Here is a 17,475-nt window from a genome sequence, read left to right on the forward strand (position 1 = left end):
GCAGAACAGTCCAAGTATTTAGCATAAAAATATAAGAAGCATGTGAGTGGCTGACCACTTGTGCTTTAGAAACAATCCCACTAAACAAAATTACTCTGAGTTAATCTACTTTAATCAGGCTATGCACCCAAGAGTGCTGCTGGTTTACAAATGTGCACCTGGTTCTGGAATAGTCTATGTTCTAAATATAGTATCCCTGAGAATATATTTCTATCCTGTGACCAAATTGTAATTGCATATGTTTCAGATGTTTTGCTGTAGTTAAATGTCAGCTTTTCTTAGCATTCTGGACTAATCCCCAGTGAGTGCTCCAAAGATCCTTAAGAGAAAAAAGAACTGGGGCTTCCTAAGATGTCAAATACTGTGTTTTTATTAAGCAAAACATCTCAAGCTGAGAGAAAGAGATCAAAATGCAATATTACCACACTAGCCCGTGGGAACTGAAGCAATAGCATAACCATCAGGGACCAGGGCCAGAGCCATATCCAGTGTTAATTTGGGACAGGCGTGGTATTGGATTAGAACCCTCTATTTTTATTATTCAGTTCAATTACTATTATGGCAGTTATCCCAAGGCACTACTTTTATCTTTTTTTCTCTTTTTTCAGATTATATTCAGTGATAATAAGAAGTTGGTCCCAGTCACAATAATCAAACAAAGTAAGTTTTTGAATTTTTTTAAGTTTATTCTCATACTCTGCAAGAGTAATCTGAGATTAAAATGAGTGTCAGGGCAATGGGATGGCCTGCAGCTGGCCCTATAATACCATAAGCATAGAATGTCAGTTTCACCAAAATTGATATGCCAGGGGAAAAAGGTGTACGATTAAGAGATGCTATAGAAGAAACACAGTTTGCAGTCTCTTAAACTGAATGTAAATACAGAAAAGATTAGGATGGTGTTCTCATCTGCAAATATTGAGGAAATATTTTTAGAACGCTGAGGTTTGTTTCTGGTGTGGTTTTATTTCTTATTTTGAGGTTTTTAAAATTAGCTTCTAATCTCCCTGTGTTGTCTCCACAGTCATTCAAAATCGGACGCAGTCAAAAGCGCCAGATAGCTCTTCTCTCCCAGGAGCAATATTAGGTGACCAGAAGATATTTTTACTGTTTTTCTTAACCCGTGGTTGAAACTTCAAATTGTGCAAATGCTTTTAATTTTCTTGATCTTAATAGTTTTTCCTTGTATATCAAAGAGTATTTTGCAGCTGGTTCAGACAGTATTTTTTATATTTTATGGTGGCACAGGTGGTTCAAGAGTGTTGTAGCTTAAGCGAAACAGAATCATCTTATCGTCACTGGATTTAACAGAAGACACTGTCACTGTTTTAGGCAAGGAGTTCTTTCGTACTTCAAGTGAGGTTCTATGGCAAAGATCTTGTTGAGATGAGGGATTTTTCTTACTGGGCTTTTAAGGTAGCACAGTAGCATCCCATCTACAGTCACAAACCTGACATATTAAACTACAGAAATCTTGCAATTAGAATTTGTTGTTAGATCTCAGGGCATTACTGTTTCCCTCCAAGCCATTCAGTTTCATGCTTTATGTTCATTTGATCTATAAGAATACACAATATTGGCTTAGAACATAAAAATGGGAGAAAGTCTGTCAGATAGTGCTCAGTGTGGTGAACTACTGGTCTGCCTGAAATAGCCATGAAAGGTTCACTGCATCATGCACCTTGTGACCAATTTATTCCTGAATTTATTGCTTAGTCCTTTATATATGGAAATATTTTCTATGACTGCCTAACTTGGGCTTAAGTTTTCTTTGTGTGAGTCTCAGTGTATTGATACGAATCAAACACACACCATCTGGTGTTGAGCCTGCTTGGCCCACCAGACAGCATGTCCCAGTATCTGTGATGCTGCAATGTTCCAGTATTGAATGGTTTTCAACTCTGATGAGTCATGAAATGGTGGTAATAGAAGGAGTGGTGTAAAGGGGAAAGAGCACCAAATGGGAGCAATAATTATGGGCTAGAACAAACTCATTTCTCAGATACTCAGACTAAACTGACAGTAGTTCAGTAGTAGTTGCTTACATTTCTCAGAGAGCAGAATGTGTGTTTTCATCTCTTCTGGAATTAATGGCACACGTCTTTCTCTGTAGTGCACCTCATTGTTCCAGGTCTCAACGAAAGTCAGCAGAAACTTCCTCCTCTCCTGACAATAGATGACATACCTCAAGCATCCAGGAAAAAACTGGGTAAGCAGAAATGCTAGGCAAACGAAAAACACTGAAAACCATTTTGCACTGTGAAAATAATGATTCATAAGTCATTAAATCCTTGCTGTAAATTTTATTTTTGAAGTATCTTTTAATGAACAGAACAAAACCAAAAATTCATGTGTTTAACATAGCTTGTAGTGATTGTGCAGTGGAAGTTCGTTGGGTCCTAAAGGTACTCAGCTTTCCACATTTATCCATGTTGGCTTACTAAGTCAAACTAAAGTGGGACAGAAATAAATCTGTGGTAAAAGAGAGCAGATACATCTTTGTAATTACTCTCTAATGTCTGTTCTTTTAGCTAAGAATGAAACTGGAGTATGGCCTGCTGAATCCAAAACACCAGAAGTTCAAGAAATCTCCCCACAGTCCCTTCCAGGTAATGAAAATTCTGTTTTTAGAAACTCTGCGGAATATCTTTGCCAAATATATAAACTAAAATTAAACCCATCTTTGTGCTGCTTAATCTACAGTTAAAATAGTGGTTGGAAAACAGGAGGATAGTGGCCGAACTGGCAAGGAGTGGTAATGTGGATAAGAATCTCAATCTAATTTTGGAGGAAAGTTTCAGGTGATATAACTGTTAAGTTTATAAAACTAAGAATTAGAACCATATCTTTGTGGGGTGATGGGTGCCTTGAAATTGTGAAAAATGGCAAAATGAGTTTTTTTGTGATGCACCTTTAGATTCTGACTTTAATGAAATATATGAAGAAGAAAATTAAGGATAAGAACATGATTGTTTGAAATGGATGCATGAGGTTTAGACGGAGCAGTGAAAAGTTCTATTTTGGGGGTGCAGAGGATGACATCACAATGTTCCATTTCAGTTCAGGTCTGAACATATTAATCTTAACCACATTCTCCCTGTGGACTTACTGGTCCTATTAATGTAAATACATGGGAAAGGAATATAACATTTGATCCTAGGCTATGTGTCTGTGAAATATATATTAACTCGCATATTTGGAAGATTGAAGTTTTTTGTCATCTATTCAGGGCTGAAAAAATACCACTTATTTAAAAGGGTGTAGTAAGATGCTACTTTTGACTGTTCAAAAATGTAAAGTGAAATTTTAAATACTGCAAGATTTACTGCCTCCATTTGCTTAGGAAGCAAATTAGTGTAACACAGACAGACTACTTTATGAATTCGTATGACAAGTACAGTCCTATATTTTAACATTTTTAGTATGGGCGGGGAAAAGGATTGGAAAGAGCTGAATTGTTCAGAGTCAAATGATGAAGATTAACATTTCACCCACTTTATTGACCCACATTTCAGAATTGTTTAAGAAGGCATATGCCTATCTTCATTTTCTGTAGTCTGGCTCTAATCCTACAACTGAGTCTGAAGTCTTGAGTCTGCTGTCACAAGAGACAATAGCTGGCTTCTGCCAACTTCTTTGCTGAAAAGAAGAAGGGATGCTTGAACTGTGGCAAGAATTTAAAATTAAAAAGGAATTTGAGGGAAAAATGACCAAAGGTTTACTTTGGTTTGGTTTAGACATCTTATGTGATCTTGCTGGCATTACTCTATCCTATCTATCAAGTCTTTCCTGGCTGGATGAAGTGGTGTAGCACTTGGTTTCTTTGACATCACAGAATTCATGCAGATACTGCCCCTAAATATGACCGTGTTTATTTTATTCCTTAAATATATAAAAAACGCTATGCTTAACTTCATCACACCATCTTAGTCTTAAAAAAAAAAACAGAATAAAAAACCCTCCCAATGACTACATAGGGAATTAAAAATGTGTGGGGCAAAGAAATGCAGCAAAATCATGTAATCGTTGACAACAACCTTTCAGACTAACTGCTCCATCTTTTTTATTTTTTTTCCTGGGAAAATGTTTGAAGAATTTTATTTTCTACTCAATAGGTAACTGTATTTACCAAATTCTACTTTAAACCATCCATTCCTTTCTGCAAAACCTTCAGATGGATAGCTCTTTTCTGTTCATCCTAAATATTAAGAGGAAAAAAAAATGATGCTTCTTCACAAGAATTTATTATCAAAGGTTGCATTGAAAATGTGTGGATGCTTTTTAGAAAGCCATAAGCAGTCTTTTTAGGTTGTTTGATTGGTTTGTTTTCTCTTATAGTTCAAGGTCTCTTGTGGAATTAAATTTTGTGGCTATGTTGCTAGATTATTTTCCTTGTTTAAGTAACTGCTGTTTAAGAACTGGCAATCTGCAAGTATATTTTCTAGAACTTTGCCATTTTTGTGAAAGTGAGAACTGAGTAAATTTAAGTGGTTGTTTATCCATCAGAATCCATGTCTTCAAATCCTAACCCTCAAGCTTGGATTCATCCAATCAAAATGTATCATTACTTGTGACAGAATGTATTGGTCAGTCAGGTAAAGAGTGTAAAATGTGGCACCTGAGGAGGAGAGCGCTGGTTCATTCCATTTCCTTTCCTTTGTGCTCTGTAATTATATTTATGTACCAGCATGTAGAATTTCTAACCATGTCTAGACATAGCACAGAATTGTATTTTTATGAAGTTGGGATAGTGTTTCATTATACTGGTAATACTTGGCAAGTACTGTCTTTCCTTGTAACAATTAAGTAACAATTTTTTACAACTAAACACATTGCTGTCACACCAATAGTTACTGAAATATTTAGAATAATTTTCATTTTCCATTTCAAGCATCCTTTGTGGTTTTGCTTCTGTTTCTTCAAAAAAAAAAAAAAAAAAAGGTGGTGACCATTCCTTTCAGATATTTGTTGATCTCAGCACCAGTGCCTCATGTTAAAGTAAGAGTATGTCACACTATTTACATTAAAAAATGTATCCATTATGGTTGCAGTCTTTCAGAGAAAAAAAAAGGAAGTCAGGAAACAGGGAAGTGAAAGTGAATCCTTTAGAAGGAAAATATTCTTTTAGTGTAATTCTGTCTTGCTATGGCATATGGAAAAATAACTTGAATACTTAAGGATTTTAGCCAGACTTTTATGAGTAACTTAAGTGAGAGATCTCAGCACCAACCTTTTGCAAGGGTTGCATTTAGGAGACAGTTTAATATATAGGCATAATTAATTGAGCTTAGCAATAGGATCTACTTCACTGTATTTCATTCAGACGTTGCTATTTGAAAAATCATACTGGATTCTTTGAGTAACGCATAATAATTATTTGCTGGGGAAGGTTTAAGGACTGGTGCCAGACTGGCAACAGAACATTGATTTAAAAGAAGCTCTGTGCTGCAGCAGCTATTGTGTCATCAGCCATGCTAGAAGAGAAGAAAGGAGCTCCAAGTATTTCAGCAAGCAGTCTATCTGAAAGGCTCTGTGAGCTGGGCTGCCCTAGTATTCCACTGGCTCTTTACCAAAGGGTGTGGTTTGGGATGCGACACAGTTTAGTAACTTTTGTTCATGTATTTGTCCACCAGGCATCCCATCATTTTCTTAATTTCAATCCTTCCCTCCCTTGGCATGCATTTCCATGGAAAGACTTGTTAGTAAACTCTTTCATTCTTTGTTTTTGCCAGGCTTGTTACAGTATTTTCCACTCAGGATTAATTTAGTCTTGACACAACAACGCAAATCTGTACTGCTTTCCTCAATCTTTGAATTGTTGTCTAATATACCTCAGACTACCGCTACAACTTTTTCTCCTCTAAATGGGTCTTTCTGTTAATTTCACAGGGAAATTAGAGCCCACCAACACTTAGAAATATGAGCACATTAGTCTGAGACATGAAAGCACTAGTTGCTTTAAAAAAAAAAAAAAGAAAAAAGAAAAAATAAGCTAGTTATTTCTTTATGTAAGGGGTTATACTATAATTTAGTGAATTAGATTAGTGAAATACAGAATAGACTTGAAAAGAAAAGTGTGAAAAGTGCTGGCTCTGAATTCATTAGCTAGGGTTAATGTTCAGTTGAAATAACTCCTTTGTAGCCATGTCGCCCAAGTTCTCTTCCTTCTGTCCTCCTTCCGGCCCCTGAAGTGTTCCCCTTGTGCTCACATGGTATATCAGGAATGAGATTAATGTTTTCATCAGAATATCTTAATTCCAGTTGTAGATGAAAAGAAGGTCAAGGGAAATTAGAGGAACCATAGTTTAAGAAATGTTGTCTGAGTGCATTCTTGCTGTGTTCCACGTGGGGATAGTAAAGTAACTTGGCTGTGTTAATGCTCTACTTTGTAGCCTTGAACCACTACAATAGGCCTAATTTACCTGGTACCCTGGAATAGTCAGAGGCATTTCTCTTTTCTCTAATTTAGCTTCAGAGCCTAAACTTTCTTCTTCCTGTATCTTTTTTTAACAAAAATGTCTGCCTCAGTTTCATGTCATCCCTACAATATTTTGTGCAAAACTGAGAGCTTGGTTTCTTTTGTTCCAGTTCTAGGCATGCTTTATCTTATTCAGCTTGCTCAGCTAATTTAGCTGACAAGGCACATTTCATTTGAGTATAAACCCTCTGACCTTTTAAAAAAAAATCCAAACATCATGAATTCTGTATTTGCATTTGGTGTGGAATTGTTTGGGGTTTTTTTTCATTATTGCACCTCACAAATAAGAAATATTAGCTTTTGAAGTGCTTCTGAGGTACAGGTTTGATAGTTGTTGCCTCAGTGTTTCTTATGACTGAATTTTCTCCCGCAAGTTTCATAGGGAGAAATTGCTCAACCTTCTCTGGACAATGAAATCCTCCTTGCACTGACAGTAACAGCACTGTAACTGATTTACAAGCTGAATTGAACCCTAACAAGGCAGCATCTGTAGAGATTCAAGAACGTGTGGCACTGAAAGCACCATACTCCAAACTAGAAAATAGTGTAATTGTTGTAACTGTAATAGCATCTAAATCCCACTATTTAGAATGTGGGAAACAGCATCCTTTTTTCCACTAAATGAAATAAGAAGCTTATAAACCTCCATGATCAGTTCTTGCTTGAAGCATGTTCAGTAGATTGTGGAAAAAGCTTGGAGAGCATGCAGGAAAAACCAAACTCTCTTCTATTGTGTCTCAAAAAGAAAGTGATCTTTTATTAAATTAATATTAAAACTTAGTGCTATATTGATGCCAACCACCAATATTAACGATCTCTTCCAAATAGAAACGTGTGCTAAATACTGTGCAGTTTGCTCTGTGGAGGGAATTAATGCTCTTGTGACATTCAAGGCTGAGACCTTATCATTCTGTGTTCCGTATGCATAAGCTTTGTCATTTTACAATCTTAGATGATCAATTCTGTATAAACACCTCTGGGGTCTCCAGCAAGAAGCAGAGGAAAGAAGTGACCTTGACTTACTTATCGCTGGCATTAATTGTTACGTGAAACAGATGGCAGAGGATAGTTATACGGTCGTATATTAAAATATGGCCAGCAATTGAGTTTAGATACATTTAATGGCTTTTTAATAAACTGCCCATGTATTACTCTGAAAATACAGAATTAGAAGAATGAATGGAAATCAAAATCTATTCTATAATTACTAGAAAAATGAAAGAGCTGAGGTATTACAGGTGAGTATTTTTTATGTTCCTGAAAATTTTTATATTAGAAGGATTAAAAACCATTCAGAGTAACAGGGAAAATACTTGTAAATGCACTTTGTGATGTAATGGATCTTGTGTAAAATGCATTTTACACAATTTTACATAATGAATTTAAGAGGTTGTAACAGAAGTACAGTGTGAGTTTCTGACCTTAACTTTGCTCTTCATGACTTGTATTTTCTTTTATAATATAAAACTGCAGCAAAATAAATCCAAAACATCATATAGATTTCACATCTGAAAACAAAAGTAAATACTAATCATGATGGAGTTGAGCTGCTGTAGAAATCATTCTAATCATGTGACATGATGAAATGGTGATAAGAAAATCAGCAGGCTTTGGGCAGTAGATAAAGAAAAGTTCAGAGGGATTTTAAATTACATTAAGCTTCTTTCTTCTAGCTCAGGCTGAGAAAACACATGGACCTGAAGAATTTAAATCAACACCTAAACCCAAACTGGTGCAAACTCAAACCATACTCGGTAACTAATTTTTCTCTTTTTACATCCTTTCTACATTAAGTGCTTTTTTATCTCCAGCAGAATTTTTCTACTTCTTGCTGCATCCTCTTTGTGTTGGCTCCAAAGGAAGTCCTGATTAAAATATTCTGGTTCCTTTTGTGGTTGCAGTGACTAATGCTGGAATGAATTGTAAAGAAGGATGCACCTAGCTCTGGATGAACTGTGGCTTTCACAGATTTGTCTGCATGATTCAATTTGATTTTTCAAATTAATGCTTTCTGTCTATGTGATGTGCATGGTTGACATAACATAAAATTTCTGTCTGTAAAACTGATCTCCGTGATAGAATTGAAATAATTACCTCCTTGATTCTCTTCTGATTACAGGTTCATTTAGGTAACCAACAGATATGAATAAGAACAATTTTATATTGCATGTGATGTGATATAATTTTATTTGCCTTGAAGGAAAGAGAAGCTCTACTGATTTTTTTCATCTTTTGTCTCAGTGTTGTATGGTTAGTTTTGTGATTTGGTGTAACACCTATTTAGTTCTGGTATTCAGAATTCTAAATTCTCTAATGTTGATTTTATTGCTTGTACTTTCTTCCCTGAGCCATGCAAAATTATGAAGACAAATCTAAACTTGAGTTTGTATTTAATTCTATTTTTTTTTAAACATTGCTTAGATTTTTCTAAAGCAGAGCCAGCCTGCATACAGGATATGTATGATAAAGGGAAGGACCAGAAATGTTTGCAGACTAAAATGCAGATCTTCCCATGAAGAGGACTACCAATGCTTCTCAAGAAATGTATTTTATACAATCCTATTGATTCACATTAATATCTCACTCTCACTTTTTTCTTTTTTCATTTACATTTGACAGCAGATTTCTGGAATTTACTGAAGCTAAACCATCAGTCAATCTATTTCATTTTAACTTTTAATCAGGTTTTTTTAACCATACTCAACTTTCCTTGGTTCTGCTATGTTTCAAAGATTGAAATATGGAAATTAATCAAGATGGATCATTGATTAATTTTAAACTAGCTGCTCATAGTTACTGATAGATGTTCACTGTCAGATTCCCATGATTTAGAGGTCTTTGTTTAACAGCTAGGGAAAAAAGAATGCATACCTTTTTACGTGACAATTTATGTGCGGGTTTTTTTCTAAGTTGGAGCTACTTTTTCTTTTTGATTAAATATCATTGTTTTCAGCAGTGAGTGGTCCATAAGCCAAATATAAATATATGTTGTGCCCTGTAGTATTCTTAATCAAGTAAAATTTTGGTTATTTTTTTATCATAGCTTCTAATGAAATACAGTTACTTCCTTCTGGATCCAGAATCCCTGATGCTCCAAAAAGTCCATTGACAGAACTTGGTAATTACTTTCTTTGTAAATATGAGTAAACTTTAGTGAAAAATTGTCTTCACAAAACTTGTCCCAATAAGAGAAATAATATAACTGAAACAGTAACACACAAACTCCTTATATTCTACCCTTTTTGTGGTGCTTTGTACACCCTTTCATTACACAACTGGGCCCTAAGCTAATGCTTTGATGCTTGTGTTGGTGATGAGTGGGGATGTGTCAGCAAGTTATGAGCATGTGGAGTGGGAAGAATATGATGTTTGTGTGGATGGTTTCTTCCTCCTCCCTTCTTTCTTACTCTCTTCTGCTGGGAGACATCTCAGATGTAAATTCACCCCATAGGGTGCCATTTGTGTATGTTAGGTATTACTTCTGTGTCCTTGTTGTTACTCTAAACTCAATTTTGTCCAGCTCCAAGTGTGCAGTTTTTGCAAATGACATTGTTGAGCTGTTTGTGGCAGGTGGTGTCCAGTGCCAAGCCTAGACCCCATCTCTTACCATCTCGTGCCTCCTCTCCTCTACGTCGTACCCTGTGTCTCCCTTTCCCAAGACCTCTGATTTCATAACAGGCCTGTATTTTCTCTGGGTTTGTGTTAGTCATAAATAGCTCATTCTACCAAAACTATTGCTTGTTGCTGCTTTCTGTATTAACAGCTATTACTCTAGTTACCTGGAGGGCCCTTGAATCAGGTTCATTTATATTTTGTTAAGCATTAGTCAGGAAGTTATCATAGAGTAGTGCTGGCTTATTTAGACAGCATACTTTTGCTTAATGTAGTCTGCCAAATTTTAAAATAACTTCCAGGAACACCTCTTAGTTAATGAAATGCATATTTGAAGAAGATTCTCAAGTACATAAAATAATCTTCACAATTTCTTCTTAATTTGATAGATTTTTTTGACAGCTCTTCTCCAGATGTGTTTGAGGGGATGGGGAGAGACATTTGTTTTCACTGTAGTGAAAGACATTTGGTTAAATCCAGTTAGAGGCAGCATTGGAAAGAGAGAGACATGATGATTTAAGAACCTATTTGCTATAAATGTAGCTGAAAAACTGGAAATTATTAGGGATGTGAAATATTCTTTCTTTCTGAAAAAAAATCCTGTGTTTGTCTCAGTGGTAAAGGTGGAATAATAGCAACACTTGAGGAAAAAATAAGTATTTCATTCTAGTATTTATTCTGGTTTTGTTCTCATGTCTTGCATTCTCTCTGAATAGTTTCACTTGGCAAAAGTGGGATTTCATTATGTGAGGCTAGGTCTAGTCATTGGGTCAGCTGGAGCATCTGTGCTCCCCATGAAGTCACTGCTGAAGTCAAAGATATTCTGTGAGAGTCAGGGGGTGGTTATACAGAGGAGATTTCTCTGCACTGTGCCTCTGCATGCCTTGATCACCTGCTGTCATAAAATCAGCAAAGCAAGCAAAATTTAATTTATGAAGTTCAGCTGCGCCTGACTTGTATTCTGCCCTAGTTCCCCTGAAGAATGTTCTTCTTTATTTTTCTATCTTGATTGTGCTAGAGGGAGATCTCTCCTTTGTTTTGTAAACTTCGTGTGTGGTCAGTATATTTTGAATTCAAATGTTTCTGGAAAGATAGCTTTCTTAACATGCCTTCAATGTTCTGATGCCTTTGGGAGATCCCTTATAGTTCTTACTGGATGTAAATGGATCAATGGAGGCTTGTGCCAAAAGCTGTGAATCGTGTGTATTTTGTTGGGAGTATTTTCTTCTCTATAAATATAGAATAGAATGGTTCCATTTGCAAGGGAATGATTTGCATTGCAATGATCATCTGATCCAGCTGCTGAGTCCAACTATATCAGGATAGTCACCTGAGATCCAAATTGTTAATGTGAAAAGATGGATTGAAAGTAAATGGGAAAGCAGATCTAATGTATGAAAAAAAGGCTGTTCACTTTTTGGCATGTATTCATATTGCCTATACTAGAAATGAACACTACACCTAATTATTTGAATGAGGCTTTTAACAGAAAGTAAAATGGTTACTGACCAGTACACACTGTTGGGTAGGATCTGTAGCAGGACAGTAGTGAAAAACCTGCACATGGTGGAAGCTTGTTCATGATGGCTTTTAGGTAAGAATGCCCAATTCCATCTTGACTCCATTTTCATTAACCTCAGGTTATCCATACTTCAAAGTGAACAAACCAGAAGGTCTTGGTAATAATCCTCATTACAGATAACAGATAGTAGGTGTTGTTTACTAACTTTCACAATTATTTCACTGATTTCATTGTACTACTCTTTTCTTACGTTTTCCCATTGCAACTCCTTTAAAAACAGTTATACATAATGTAATAGTGACCAGTTTATGGACACCTGCAAGTGGTATGAATATCAAATTAGTTGTGTTTCAGTTGTAGCTGCCTCGCTGTGAATAAAATCTCTTAAGTAATAATGATTCAGCTTGATTAGATAAGACATGCCCAAATATGAATGGGGTAAAAATTATGGAATGAAGAGACATTCAAACCAAATAAAAACTTGCTAGTTACAGTTGAAATTAGATTTTGTATCACTTGCAAGGAGAGAGTCTGTCTCGGAATGATAAAATTTTATTTCATGTTTGCTCTTAGCTACTCAGAGGCCAGCCTTGAAATCTGTATCTTCTGCAGAAACAAGAGAGATGGAAATGGGTAATTAGCAGATTAGTTCAATGATTTTTTTCCATTATCTTAGCATCATGTAGATCTGTAAATGTTAATCTTGGCTACCAACACTCACAGAGAGCTGCTTATTCACCATTCTTGTGTCTGTGTAACCACCTGAAAAATGTATTTACTCTCAGTTTAAAAACTGCCTAAACACAGTGTTGTCATGTCTCGTTGTTACCTTACTTCTTCCAGTTTAGCTGCAGCTCTTACCCAGAAAATTTAATAAGAGAGAATACCTTGCTGGTAAGAGATCTTTCAAGCATGTGGAACCTGCATTTCAAGGCCAGAAACCTCTGTTTGCAGCCATCACCTCCCCTTGTCACGGCTGTTGTCTCACATCTCCCTTTAGGCCATCTGCCATCTTGCTCAGCTTTGCATTAGCCTCGTCTGGAGCTGCACAGCCTTCACTCAGCTATTTGATGCTAATCCATCAAGTCACAGCTCTCTCAGCATTTTAAACTTAGGTTCTTTTTTCAGCTTTTGAGGAAAAACAGACTGTTTCTTCAGGATCCAAACCATCTGGTACCATAGAAGTGCAACCAACCCAATCCGGTAACGGTTTCTCATGAGGTTAATCCTCCCAACAGTGGAGGAGACAGTGCCTCTCATTAAATAGTTTGTTCAATTTGAGATAAATGAAGAACAACTGTAGGTATGAAAGCCCTGCATCAAGTATCAGATCTCTTTGTGACATTTTATATGAAATACTAAACGAGTAGTTCAGGGCGTTTTTCCATGTTTGGCAACAGCATGTAATTCTTAGCTTTAAAATTAAATTGGACTTACTGTAAGTACCAAATTTAAATAGGACTGTCCACACCTGAGTTTCATAAGTAGAATATCCTGATTTGCTGAAGGATTCTGAGTTGTAGGAGATGAATGGAAACTGAAGAATTTCCAACATATTTTGAAACCGTCGCTCTTCTTTTAACCTTTCTGTATAAACATAGACATAATTCTGCCCAGATTTCTAAAATGGCACCATAAAAACATACCACTGAAGATTCAGATGCTTTCTAGTTGGTCCTTACAAAATTTCTATTATGTGTTTCTCTTATTTAATAGATGTTATTTGCCTGGGGCAACTGACAGTTTTCCAAAAGAAGGGAAAAAAGAATAAGATGAGAGCCAGTTGGAAAGATTTCATTTCATTAGCATGCCAATAGTGTAATGCCTGATGCATATGATTTTGGAATAAATTAACATTGAGGGAAATCCATTACTGAGGGGGAGATTGATTACAGCAGTAGTCAGCTCTTCACATGTCTGACAAAAGACAGTTTTTATGTTTCATTTGGTCCAGTTCCTGTTTTGTCATCCTTTTTCCTTCTCCAGTTTCAGCACCAGGATATCCTCCTTCCTGATCCTAGAAAAAAACTCCATGAATAACAGTTTGCTACTTTTTATCCGTAATTTTTTTCCTATTTTGAATAGCCTTGTGTTTCCTCTTTTTAACTCTATATTTCACCTTCTTTTTGTGTGAGTCTGATAACAATTTGGTCATTAATTGCATTAGGTATTAATGCATGGTTTTGGGAATCATTTTGAAGTCACACTTAATCAGTTATTGTACATTTCAGGCTGTACCTTTCTGTGGAACATAACGTGTTAAATATTACGCAAAAGTTTTGTCAGCTTATGAAGGAATATGATGCTGTTGCAGAATGTTTCTTGTCACTTCAAAACCACACAGCATTATTTTTGCTTTTATTTTCCAGCTTCACATGACTCTCTTCCTGTTATTTCTACTGCCCAAACTTTTACATCTTCAGATATACCAGGCACTGGTAAATTCTAGTAATATTCTTTCACAAGCATAACCTTTGATTGGTTGGTGCTGAAAAGTTCGTTGCTGCTTCCATGTTGATGCTGATGATTTCAGACAGCTGTTGCATACTTCTTGCCTTGGGTTTTGCCCTGCATCTTATTTTTTCAACTCCTGTATCAACATCCTCATTCCTGGGATCAGGCAGAGCACAAGTTTAAAGCAAGTCCACAACTAGCTTACAGAATAATGCAGTATTGATCAAAGAGGTGTGTCGGGAAAAGATTCAAATTTTGCAAGGCTTAAGGCTGCTCCAGTCAAGTAAAATATCATACTTTTTAGTGATAATATTTTTTTTGTTTCCTTCTTCCTGCCAGTTTTTCAATGTTCATATACATTTTGCTGTGATTTTTTCCTATGTATTGTCTTTAAATAAGAAAGTCAACACAGCTAAGGCCAGGCCTTTCCAACTAACTCTACTTTGAGTTATAGCTTTGGGAATAGATTGTTTTTCCTGTAGCCTTAGGTAGGAGAGGATGCTCAAGTTTTTAAAGCATTGGTTGAGCATGATGAAGTTGAGAGGTGAGGACAATGGTGACGGGGTAGGAGGAGATGGAGGGGAAAGGAAAGCAGTTCATTGCCCACATCTTCTCTGACCAATGCAGCAGGACTGTGTTAAATTCTCTGCTGAATAACCTACTGGTTCTTGGCATCCCAGTATAGTTCAGGTTTACTGCATTATTCTACAAAGCATCCCACTCCCAGGCAATGATTTTAAATCAGATAAGTTCCTTCTTTTACATAGGATACCTGGGACCAAACCTGACTGAAAAAAAGTTGGCTGAAATTGAGATGCTGCATAGAGCTAAGTGACTTAATGAAGTGGTGCCAAAATACTTTAATCTCTTGAAAACACATTTTTCCCAAAATTTTATGAAGAATTTTTGACTTCATGGATAGATAAGGTTTAAGTTGTAGAGCTATTTCTTCAAGGTGCTATTTTTGCATAATGTGCATGTAAAACTCTTTGTGAATATTTGCACACACGGGAAAACTAGAATAACATCTTCAGCTAAGTAATTAGTGATGGTATTTGAAATAGACAAAGGAGGTTCATTTTTAAATAAGTAAGTAAAAAAAAAAAATGCTTTGCAGAGCAGTAGAAAATAAAATTTCAAATTTCTCTCCACCAAATGTTCCTTCTTAATTTACTTACATGAAATTATTTCTCAGGAGTTTTGGTTTTGGGGTGTTTTTTTACTGCAGCTAGAGATACTACTGATTTGGAAGTATCCATGCCTATTATTACTACAGAGCTTCAGTTGTTAGAAATGGCATGGGGCAAAATTGATAAGTTAACTTTATTATAGTTTCAAAGATTTTGTGGGGTTTTTTTAACCTTGCTGCTATTTTTGGAAGTTTTGCATTGCTTTAGTTATCACCATCTCAGTAGTTCATACCACTTATTGCTGTTGCTAATTAGATGCTCGTCTGCACTCATCATTCATCTTTGTAGATGGAGGATCAGGGGCAAAGAGGAAAGTTCCCTTTAGTTGGTTGTGTTTGGTTTTCTCATTATTAAGCTTCCCAGCTGAGGACCTGCCTTTCTCAGTTTTGGGTTTTTTTTCCCTGTGCTGAGAGAACTTTATTGTGAGAGGGAATAAAAAACTTACACATATTTCTGTGTAATGTTTCCGTGAAAAGGCTGGCCCACTGACTACTCTCTGGATCCAAAGGTGTTCTCTTACTATCTGCCGTGCATTATGTGCTAAGATTATTAAGTAATAATAAGAATGCTCATTAGTATGAATAGTTAGGTCACCTGGTTTCCACATCGACTTCCACACCAGCCTAACAGTCCATGAGACAGACTAATGCCCAGCTGACTTGCAATTTCCCCTGTGCTTCCATTTTAACAATGCAACATCTGTTTGCTAACTCCTGAGCTATCCAGGTAGCTCTGAGGCAGTTAAGCCTTTTAACACAAGATTATCTTTCCAGATTTAGGTGAAAGGAAGCCTCCTTCTTCAAGATTCACAACATCTGGCATGCCAGAAATGCCACCAATCTCAGCTGGTAATGATATCTGTCTTTTTAGTTCTCCTCACATCTAGGCAGTCTCTAAAAAGACACAGCAATGCTTTGCTAAATAGAGGGTTTATTCTGACTTGCTCTGTGTAAAGCTGGAGAGACAGAAAGTAGCTGCATCTACTGCAACATTTCAGAGATTTGGAATGAAATATTGCAATGACAAGATTAATTTTTTTATGTTGGTAAACAATTAGCTTGTCCAGGTTTTCTTGTGGAGGATTGGATAGATGGATAGATGGATAGATGGATAGATAGATAGATAGATACGGAGGCCCATTGTCAGGAATGGTTAAGTAAGCGTTAACATGTCAAATTTGTTCCTTTTGCACATTGGAAAAGCATCTCCACAGGCAGAAAAAAGATTTATCTGCTGTTCTTAAGCAGATAAAAACACTTTGGTTAGTGAGTCATTGAATGTTGCTAGAAAAGGATTAAGTCGAAGGGACCTGAACAGAAGGGTTTCCACTTCCAAAGATCGGGAATATCAAAATATCCCAGAGGAATCACTCAGCACCATTTCCTTATTGCCATGACTTCATCCACGTGCATGTTTGTAAACTGTCACAAGTCTTGCCTGCCTTAAACCTGAAGCCAAGCACAAAGCAATGGGCAGAGATGCACAGTGCTAGTGAGAACACATAGACTAGATTTGACACTGGTTTGTGTATTAGGTTGTGCATTCTCCCTGTGCAAAATTAGGATAACAGGGTATGAGGAGATCACTTCAGTAAAGGTACTTGTTCTTCAGCATACAAACAGATGTTGAGTTGTAGGAGTTTAAGTTGTAAGATGTGCTAGAGTTCTGTGGAAAATTTCCTTTTTTCACTTGTTTGCAAACATTTCTCTACAGAGAGAGAAATCCTCTACACTGTGCTTTATTACTGCCAGGGACAGTTATTTCTGAGCCACAGAATGAAGGATTTCATTGACTGTAGGATAAAGTGAGATCAGATCTTGAATTCTAAATGCATAGATGTGATTCTTAGTTGCCAATTGTCCCGAATTAGTGTGTTAGAGATTGCTCAAAAAATACCACTGTGGTGGTATAGTGGTGAAATACCACTACTCTGATTTTCACTTACATGGAAAGGGTGGGGCAGGGGGGGTGAGGTGCACCACCACACCATATTACCTCTGCAAAAACTGTTAGCATCTGTCAAGGAACTCTAAGGAGTGGCTTGGTGAATTGGATATTTAGGCATTTTTCTGCTGATGTAGAGCCATTTAGCTACTGAGGCTCAGGGAGTGTTGTGTTAGTTGCAACCACAGCAAGACACTTGCCTGCAGGTTTGAGTCACAAGGTACTGCCAGGAAAGGGCACGTGTGGCCCTAAGTACAGACATTTAGGGCACTGTG

The 17,475-nt window shown here is 36.6% G+C and overlaps 1 protein-coding gene across 20 annotated transcripts in view; it reads left to right on the plus strand.

Annotated features, from left to right (window-relative positions):
• The window catches only part of LOC121666270 (ABI family member 3 binding protein), a 129,666-nt gene that overhangs the window by 48,916 nt on the left and 63,275 nt on the right, over positions 1-17,475 (plus strand). For 13 of the 20 annotated variants that reach the window (XM_042031640.1, XM_042031651.1, XM_042031649.1 and 10 more), the window contains exons 7-12: positions 609-660; positions 1,025-1,087; positions 2,114-2,209; positions 2,532-2,609; positions 8,152-8,232; positions 9,522-9,596. In XM_042031640.1, coding sequence (XP_041887574.1) covers positions 609-660; positions 1,025-1,087; positions 2,114-2,209; positions 2,532-2,609; positions 8,152-8,232; positions 9,522-9,596 — 445 coding nt within the window. The remainder of the gene's footprint in view (positions 1-608; positions 661-1,024; positions 1,088-2,113; positions 2,210-2,531; positions 2,610-8,151; positions 8,233-9,521; positions 9,597-17,475) is intronic. The other 7 variants (XM_042031653.1, XM_042031654.1, XM_042031657.1 and 4 more) reach the window with 3 other exon arrangements.

Source organism: Corvus kubaryi, unplaced genomic scaffold (assembly GCF_017639235.1).
Source record: "Corvus kubaryi isolate FWS band 111438036 unplaced genomic scaffold, C.kubaryi_AGA036_p1.0 37341, whole genome shotgun sequence".
Lineage (NCBI taxonomy): Eukaryota > Metazoa > Chordata > Aves > Passeriformes > Corvidae > Corvus > Corvus kubaryi.